The sequence below is a fragment of the Carya illinoinensis genome, chromosome 8 (assembly GCF_018687715.1).
Source record: "Carya illinoinensis cultivar Pawnee chromosome 8, C.illinoinensisPawnee_v1, whole genome shotgun sequence".
NCBI classification, from domain to species: Eukaryota; Viridiplantae; Streptophyta; class Magnoliopsida; order Fagales; family Juglandaceae; genus Carya; species Carya illinoinensis.
The window spans coordinates 3664860-3674742 of NC_056759.1; the positions used below are offsets into that span (position 1 = coordinate 3664860).

General features: G+C 36.0%; 1 protein-coding gene across 4 annotated transcripts; it reads right to left on the bottom strand.

The window, feature by feature from the left end:
* Positions 1–2125: 2125 nt before the first annotated feature.
* On the bottom strand, positions 2126–9074 carry LOC122318501 (VIN3-like protein 2). Of its 4 annotated transcripts, XM_043135915.1 has the most exons (6): positions 8819–9074; positions 8565–8646; positions 6446–7121; positions 3927–4246; positions 2500–3728; positions 2126–2404 (listed from the first exon to the last, which is right to left on the bottom strand). In XM_043135915.1, exons 2-6 carry the CDS (start codon positions 8581–8583, stop codon positions 2369–2371), a joined length of 2280 nt encoding a protein of 759 aa, XP_042991849.1. In that variant the 5' UTR covers positions 8584–8646; positions 8819–9074; the 3' UTR covers positions 2126–2368. The 4 variants fall into 4 exon arrangements, with proteins under 4 accessions (XP_042991849.1, XP_042991847.1, XP_042991851.1 ...); XM_043135913.1 differs by having other exon boundaries at positions 2126–3728; positions 8834–9074; XM_043135917.1 differs by having other exon boundaries at positions 2126–3650; positions 8819–9070.
* Positions 9075–9883: the final 809 nt, after the last annotated feature.

Below are 9883 nucleotides of genomic sequence, written 5' to 3' on the forward strand. Positions count from 1 at the left end.
TTTCCATCAAATATACTGTTCAGTAAAGCAAAAGGTGATGTTTCACTGTTCTTCACGAGCGACCCGCGAGCCTTATTTTCCTACTCTCTCTTATATTTTATATTTTTACTATTTTAAAGAGAGATATGGGAGCAAAAATAATTCTTATCATTAGTATTTAATACTATTTATAAATAATTTATTATTATTTATAAATTTTTTATTATTTTATTATTATTGTTTACAAATTATTTAAGATCACATCTGCCTTAAAAGTACACCAAAATCAAGGTTCTGTCGCGCAGCGCCCCCGGGGGGGGGGGGGGGAGATGAATCTTTAAAATGGTCTACATGCCCATGAATCGCTTGCATCGAGAGAAGGCACTGGTCATGCTTTTTGTTTTGTTTTTTTGTTGTTTTTTTTTTTTTTTTTTAATTTTTTGAGCAAGCTAGGCACTGATCATGCGTACTTTTGGAGTTTTGCCAGAGCGGAAAGTCATGGGCTGTGCTTGTCTAGCGATTCATGGTTATAATTTTCAGTCGCAAGCATTATTTTTTTCGACATATTTGGACACACGGGATGATGGACAATTACGTACACTCTATATTCGAACTATATATATATATATAGTTTTAGAAGGTAATGCACAAACAACATTAATGTCGAATCTTCGTCGATGTTTGATCTGGTCGAACCGAATGCATGCATCATGCTAGTTTTAGGATTGATCAAAGAGGATATTGGTCAAACCAGAACCAGACACGCATCAGCAATTTTGAGGATTATTTTTTAATCTTCACGCATTTCTAGCTTATTTTTGTTTTATTTAATGTCATTCTGGTAAATATCATTATATTGTTGCTCTTAGAGTTAGAATATTTTATGATCTAGACTTTATAAAGTCATGATATTTTGCCATCAATAAACATAGTTAAATTTTCTTATAATTGGTTGATCCCTTATCCTTTGATCACACCTTACACTGCATTGCTACATATCATAGGCCAAGAAATTTGCATGCATGCATGTCATAAAAGCCACGTATATATATGGAAGAATAAATTAAAACTTCAATTTATTAAAATGACAATCTATCGTATGTCCGGATAATTTATTTGTGATCCGTACGTAGAACACTTTAATCGACGTGTGCGGGCCATAGTAATTAATAATCACAGAGCTTGAAATTGCGAGAAAGTAGAGATACTGGTCACATGAGGGGATTAAAAAGACAAGACACAGAGAGCTACCCTCGATCACATGCATGATGCGTTAAAAATGCTTTAAGAAATGAAGGGGCTAATTGCATGCATATTGTAATTCCAAGATTTTAGCTATATAGGCAGGCATCCTTATACGACAAAAACACTCAACCGCATGGCCAGGTGGGAGTAAATTACTTGGGGGCCGATGTTGAGCAAATGGTCCCAAAAGTTGACAGCATTTTCCTGTTACCGATGTACGGGTGCAAGAAATGTAATATCTTTAAGCTGGATGAAGTGGTTGGGAAGTTAAATGAGATATGTAGATGCCTTTTAAACAGTCCAGACTACTGAATCGTGATTATATATCATTAATTAGCTAGGCATGAGCTCCTGATGATGGTGATTAAAATATCAGCATTGGGGCAGGAAAATCTGATTTTGTTTTTAATTTTCTTAAAACCTATATATTAAAGTGGAAAGGACCCGTGAACCTATGATCGGAACAATTAATTAGCTCAGCTCCTAACAAGTTCTTAATTTCTTGTTCCGCTTCACTACTCTTTGAACTTCTGTTTATTGCACAGTAGAAGTGTGCGTCTCCCAAACATGATCGAGGCCTTCAGATCAACAGCATGGAGCATTGGAATGAAGTTTCCATGCATGGCGAAACAGTTGCGTCTATCTAGCTATAAGAACGAGGTTTGTTAGTTTAGACGTGCAAATATATACGTAATTGAATTCCAGAACAAACAAGAATTTCTGGCCGGGAGAAGAAAAATACCATGCAACTGCTATTACTGCTATATCTCTAAGGTTTGAAGCTAGGAAGATCATCGATCCTCGACAAGAAGTTTATGTTCCCCACTTTTCGCCAACCCATGAGTCTATTGTTGTCCAAGTCGTTCAACCAAATTGTACAATACCTCCACATTCATAAGCATTTGAAGCAAATCAAATGACATTAATGGAATAATATCATTGTTGTGATAAGAGGCTGTATTAATATAAAATGGATCGAGCACTAAGCTTCTTACATCATCATAAGAATGGCATAATGGTGATCATGATGAGAAGTATAAATGATGAATGATACGGGGTATAAAGAATTATAGATACATGAACCCTGATGGGGCCAGCATTCAAAAGTAGATCCAATCTGATACCAGAACTCATTACGTGATGGTCAATGCCAAAGCTTCATGCAAAATCCTGCTGGCACCACAGATGATCTCTTATTTGAAACACTTTCATCTGATACCAGAACTCATTACGTGATGGTCAATGCCAAAGCTTCATGCAAAATCCTGCTGGCACCACAGATGATCTCTTATTTGAAACACTTTCTGAAAAGGTGTCCACCAGTTGCTCTGCAAGACAAGCAGGATCTTCACGAAAAGTATCAACAAAAACCTTCACAATCCTTACCTCTTGTGAGTTTGCCCTCAAGCTATACCAAGTCAAGAATTTCTGCCTGAAATTCTTCTCAATGTGTCCCGCACACTCTAACCATCTGATTACTTTCACACAATACTCAAAATCCCTGTCTGAAGTACCATTTGCGGCACATTCCTCAGCCTGCATTTCCATACTTTTCTTTTTCGATGTGCTACCATCTTGGGGTTCCTCTCCTTTCCCAATCCCATTTTCCACATCCTTACAGCAGGATTTGGATCTCCCATTCCTTCCTAACCCATCCTTAAGCACTTCCAACTTGCATGGAGTAATGGGCAAGCCAGCTTCTGAATTACTAACAAACACCACACATTCCATTCCTTTTCGAACTGGAGAATTTGACCCATCATCAGTGCTCATGTCCTCAATAATTTGGCTTTGCAAGTTCTTGTTCTCAACCTTTGTGACATCAGAATTAGGCGCAGAGTCAACTGTTAGCATAGCATGCTCTTCATCCAAAACTGAAACCAAATCCGTTCGAGTTCCTTCACCCATATCACTGCAGTTCACAGCATCATCACATCCTTTTGCCAAAATAAATTTATCTTTATCCTTGCTATAAGTAAGATAATTGTCTGCTTTATCAGCCAGGTCACTGAAAGGAGTAATGTTATTAGTTTCATCTTCCACAGAGGAAGGATTTGAAAGGCTACTACAGTTGGTAGCTGGGCTTTGACTTCTTTCTGTTACAAAGCTGTTCAGGACTTCTTCGTCAGCACTGCCTGTTGACAGACAAACTTCACACATACCCAAATTTCTTGTACCATTTACCGAAACAACTTTGAAACAATACTCCGTAGCTGGAGTCAGTCCTGTGATGACAAACCTTGTATTGGGAGCAACAAGTTTACGAGTAGGTTCTGATGGATAATCCATATCATGAGCCTTTCGATGCCATAAGTTATACCCAACAAGATCTTCTGGCAAAGAATCTTCTGAACCCAAAATCACAGTGAGGCTTGTTGCGTGGACATCTAGAAAACTGACAATATTGGGAGCAATCATATTTGAATCTGTAGACAACGAAGGGCATAAAAAAGTACTTTCCTCAGTCCTCAATAATCCAAAACACATCATAAAGCTAATACTTCCTGCAGAAGTTAAGTACAATATTTGCAACAAGGAAACCAAACAACCCAAACTCAAATTTTAAAAATGCAAAAAATAAAAGTAGAAAAAAATTCGACAATGACTGGGAATATGTAACTGTGTGCATGATCATCATGTTTCTGGATCACAAAAACCAATTTGTGGTGGTTTTGGTGAGACAGCACATAAAAAAAGATTACCTTGAATCACAGGATCAGACAATGGATGCAAAAATGTATTGGATTGCAAGGAATCCAGTGACTCCACAGCCAAGGCGCACAGTTTCTGGACCTCTGGTCCTGAAGAAAGTCTGTTGACAATACCCCTACCCATCTTTACAGGTAATCCAGTCAAAGGGCCCACATCAGCCTCAAGCTTCTTAACAGCTTCATCCACAATCTCATAAAGCTTACGATACTTTTCAGTCCCCTTTAAAAGCTTTTCGCTTAAGGACACACGATAACACAGTATGTCAACACGTCTTGTATCCTTTGCTGTCATCAGTTGTTTTCTCCAGCATCTACGCACATTACAAAATCAATCCCAATCAAACCTGACTTTAAGTATGTTATATTTATGAATAGAAGTCTCATGAAGGGAACAATACTGCACATTCATATAATGTGCTTGCTTTTAGAAGTTCAATCCAGACACATGGTTAGCATTCCATATGAAATTTTTACATGAAATGATTCAATGTGCTAATTTTATTCGTACTTGTAAAAAATAATTCAATTTGCTAACATTACATTAGAAAGTTACTTCCAGTTCACAAAATATTCAATGACAATACTGGATTAAGAACAAACTGAAATATAGATAATAAGATTAGCATAATTTAGTTTTTTTTGATAGGTAGCATAATTTAGTTAAGGGTGCAAAAGTATGCTACTACTCTAAAATCACATTTATACTTCTGAAGAGAGGGTGAGAAATTGTTTTCTCAAAAGAATATCCTCGGATCTAAATCTTGAATATCACAAGTGAAGGTTTGTAACTCAACAAAGGTGGCAATAAAGTATGTAGGGGAACATAGGATCATAGTTCATGAAAGTCCAAAATGAGGGCACTGACACATTCCAAAAGACGACAGTTGAAAATTTAACAAAGGCTACAAAGCCTATCATTTTGATAGGTAACAACCTAACAAAGCCTATATCACTCTCTACTTCCAAAATCCTCCCAAACCTTCTGTTTCACCCTTTCCAAATGGATCATAAAATGCAAAGAGAGAGCCTGAACAATGTAGGTTCTCATTAGTCTGACCTTTCTAATTCTAAAACTTCAGGAGTAAGAACAAAACTTGGAAAAGATAAGAAAATAGATAAAAACAGGCTTAGCTTGAGTAGGAATGTACATCAAAGATAACTCAGCATCGATGATCATCCACTTCCTCGAGAAGAGAATAATAAACCTACTTGAATCAAAATCTGAAACATGTAGATAACTACTCAACAGTGAGAAAATTACAGTGTCGCTTTCACCTAACCATTCTCATTCTAGTCGTCAGGAAAACCCAATGACCTATACCAAGCACAAAGGAATTGAACTCCTGGACGCTTAGCAAACAAACATCCTGACATGAAACAGTCAATTTCAACTCTATATCCAATCCTAGAATGGCATGAAAGCTTTCACTGTTGTTTGTTCATAATTATTTCTATAAATCTGTCACTAATGCATGCTGAATTGCATTCTTAAAATAACATTATATTTTCCAGATGTGTAAGACTTGTTAAAGAGACGCTTAAAAGAAAGGGGTGTCACCCCAGACCACAAGAGGACAACAAAAACAATGAAAAAAAATCATTCATAAACACATAAAATCAGTTGATGAATACGCAAAGTAGATGAAATCCAAAAACGAAAGAGTTTTGAGATCCACTTCTCCACCCGTGCGCTAACACCAGGTTCTTCCTCTATCTAGATAGATATTCATATTAGACACTTTGTGCTACTTCTATTGCCACCCAATTCCCCCTTGATCAGACCTCCCATCCCAGATAAAGTCAACTAAATTATTAAGTTATATCCAAAAAATGGTTATTGAAAGACCATTCTGATGATAGAGAGTACAAAGAGCAGAAAATAACCAAACCACAAGTTTATGAAATTAATGCCAATAGTAAAATGCTGAGAGAGAGAGAGAGAGAGAGAGAGTGAGAAATGTTTATACCCCACTAGAGAAAGATCATAACACATGAACTGGCTATACCCCACTAAACGGGGACAACATTCATGATTTCCTCTCTTTAATTTATCGCTCTTAGAATGTATTTAGGTGTGCTATGTATACTTCCTGTGTATGCGGGCTATGCCTATTTCTTTCAGATCAATAATATTTTTCTCTTACTTATCAAAAAAAAAAAAAAATAACACATGAACTGGCACCAACAAAACGTACTTAAACATTTCAACCACCTTACAATGATAAGGCCATGACAGCAACATACAGAATGCATAAACCATGTTTTTCTTCTGTGTAAGTAACAACTCATGAACTAAGTTACTCAGTAAATCTTTAACTTTGAAATGTATTGCTTGCAAATAAAAAATTCTAAAGAACATATACTTACGTTCATTGTCAATATTGTTAAAGATGGACTTATGCTGGGTAAGATAACTTCAATAAACGTAAAATAAAAATCTTAAACAGCTTTATTAAACTCAGCATAGAGGAATATATATATATATAAAATGTTCCAGTGGAAATATTTACCCAAGCAAATTATTCATTTTCCCACAAGATACACAGTAAAAGCTCCCATCAAGTCCAGCACACTGTCCTTTAGAAATGCCTGATTTTTCATGCTTTAGAGCACACTCCAGATGGCAGGACATGCCACATGAATTACGTTGAAATGGAGGGTCTGAGCTGCAAATCAACCACAGGCTTGGATCCTTGTTGTCATCGTACTGATAGCAGATGCAACATGAACATCTTTTGCAAAAGTCATCTACTCGATCTAAGGTAGCTCTGCAAGCCGAGTTTTTGCAATATATAGTATTACCTAGATCAGTGCCCCCATTATTGTGAGAAAGATTATGTGCTGGAGCAGTTAGTCGAGAAGGGTGCTCAGTTTTCCTCTGCCTTTTGATAGTTCTTTGGCCAAGTGCAGGGGAAGACGGTTGTTCAAGATCAATTACAGCTGTGTGCCGCCCAAATTTCTTTTCAGATACAATTTTCAGAAGGTTCTCTATGATTTTCAACTTCGTCAAGCCAGTATATTTCCTTTCTTTTCCCATCTCTGCACACAGGATTTGTAAAATCTCCTGTCGGCTCCATGACTGCAGTATTGCAGGGGCACCATGCGACCACTTCGATATTTCATATACTAGTTCCCTCTTTTCCTCAATACTCAACTTACTGCATTTTGATGGATCAAGGATGGCTCCTATCATCAAGGAAAAGGAAAACAAATATTAGCGTATAGAAACTAGAACAGGAGGTAAAGAAATCAAGAAAGTTAAGTACTTGAACAAGTTAATAAAATCAAGCTTAAACAAATACAACACAAAAAATGAAGGAAAAATTAAAAGAGAGATCCTTGCATCAGAACCTCAAAATTATCGATATTCCCACAGCCTTATTTTAGGCAGGATGATGTTATTCATGGATCTAGAACCCGTCAGGCATCAACGACATCATCAAAAGGACACTGAGATCTTGCGGAAGAATACATAATCAACCATCTCATAATGCACCCAAATTGCAGTCAACTAATATCTATTACCAGACGATTACAAGAGTGATTAGAGAATCTCAGTGTCATTTATCTTTTTGTCCTCTTGAACCATTAAGAAATTTAAAAAAAAAAAATAGAATGTCTTAAGAGTTATATCAAAATAAATTATCAAAGGGTTGACTTGACTCCCATTAAGAAAGACCGCTCAACTACATCAAATATACATTGAATTTTTATATTTCATTTGCATGTAACTTGGTAACAGCCCATCAAACCGGGACTAGTTATGAGATTAAGGAGGGAGGGAGGGGGGATTCATTTGACTTTGAAACTACGCTTGACTACGGGGTGGCAAATGAAATCGTTAGCATGCCACTCATACAAAGTACACAAGCATGACATATAAGCATTGTTTATTCAAAAATTTTATGTGCAGTCAATTTTACGTAGTTTTTACATACTCCACTTATATGATTGGTTGAGTATTAAAAAAAAATTTGATGCAGTCAATCACATCATTGAAATGCACAAAAAGTATGTAAAAGTAACTATACTTAGCATTACTCTTCCTTATTTGGTAATAAGAGATGCCCCCGCATAATGCAACGATAAATAACATAGAAAAGAAACCACTGGCATTATGTATGACCAGGTAAGATGCAGCTACACAACTTAATATTCTTTCACTAAAAAAAAAAATTCCAAACAAAATTCCTAACCATCATGTAGAATGCCATCTATATACACCAAAATCATCCAAGAAAAGAGACGAACAAAATTTATTGATAAACATGGAAATCCAGAAACTTTAAAATCACAAACGGCACAATATTTCTGAAATCTGACTATCACGATTCACGCAGGTTGCGGAGGAAAAAGAAAAAGATAGAAAAAAGGACTATCATGCAGATTACAAATCCTCCCAAAAGATTTGACCTTCAGCACCTCGATAAAAAAATAAAAAAAATAAAAAAATAAAAAAAATGAAACTAGACGTTCAATGACCAAGACGTTACAGCTTACAAAAAAAAAAAAAAAAACGAAAAATCATAGCCCAGGAATAATTTAATTATTTAAAAAAAGTATTCTTCTTTTGCCTATCAAACAAAAATTGATTACATGACAGAGAAATAAAAGAGAATCGGAGGTTACCCTCGAAAGCAGAATCCATGGCCACAGTCGTTAAAAACGAAGAAACCAATCAGCCAAGAACATTACCACAAAAAACCCGAACCTGAAAAAGAGAGATGGAAATCCTCTTCAAACACACCTCATAGTACCAAAAAAGGTAAAATATATTAACATACACAATTTCTTTTTCGAAACCAAAAGGAAGAAAAGAAAGGAGAGAAAATTTGACCCATAAAAAGAAGAAAAAGATTGAAAGGGAATGGGAATAACAAAACCAGAACAGGACACACTCGAAATTCCGCCACAAGAAACGAATCCATGAATTAGGACAACAGCCTTGTCTCTCTATCTTTGTCTTCGGCCCTCTCTCTCCTCTAGGTGGGCTTCTCTTTAGTTTCAGGAACCGAAGCAGCAGTAGCGGAAGGAAGAGATTCGAAGAGGACTAGTTCTCCTGGGATAAATGGCAAAGTGTGCGAGATTTTATTATACACTACTTTTCAGAGAGCTGAGGGAAAACCAAAAAAAAAAAAAAAATACCAAAATAAATGCCACCCTATAGTCTACCCCTCCCCTACAGACTTTTACCGCCCTAACCTAATGAATGACGGGCCGAGTTTACTGAAATAACCCTCCCTCATTTACGTTCTCTTTCTTGTCGGAGTCGCATCACTGGCATGGGTCCCAGTTACATCTGTTGTACAACATAAATTTATTATTAAAAAATTAATTAATTTTATATATTATATATTAATTAATTTTTTTTATAACGATTATGCTGTATTTATATTTTTAGAATTGTAACTATTAATTTTTTATTTTTTTAATAAATTTGAATTTATTTTGAAAAAAAAGGTAAGGTAAATAACTATTAAAAAATAAAATTTTGAATATAAATTTAAATACTAATTGTGACTTGTGGATGGATAGAAAAAATAAATAAATAAAAAGTGGCAGTCGGCGGTCGCAACCTCCCTCAGTCAGAACTCGGGGTGATACTTTGTTGTTTGCATGCACGAGAGAGAGAGAGAGAGAGAATGTCAGGGGGGTAAATATGTCAATGCAGAGGTTGCACGGAAGATAACTGTATAGATAACTGTCATAAAGGCAAAAAGGTGGCGTTTATGCATGATTTTGTAAAAAATAATAAATATGGGTAGTCCTACACATTCCCATGCATGCCCCATCCATCTCTTTTTCTTTGTATCATATGATGTGTGACTGTTACCTTCTTCGACCATTGATAATTGTACTTCAGCAAGAAAACTTCAGCCATTTCTTGCCCACATCACTTCTGTTGTGCTCGGCATGGTTTTAAGAATGTAAATTTTATATATTTTTAT

What these genes read in the sequence shown, in the direction of transcription:
- LOC122318501 (XM_043135913.1), bottom strand. An exon ending in AAAATGAATAATTTGCTTGG is followed by an intron (nt 4,247 to 6,445) that starts GTAAATATTTCC and finishes TAATGTGCGTAG; the next exon opens with ATGCTGGAGAAAACAACTGA. An exon ending in GTCTGATCCTGTGATTCAAG is followed by an intron (nt 3,729 to 3,926) that starts GTAATCTTTTTT and finishes TAACTTCTGCAG; the next exon opens with GAAGTATTAGCTTTATGATG.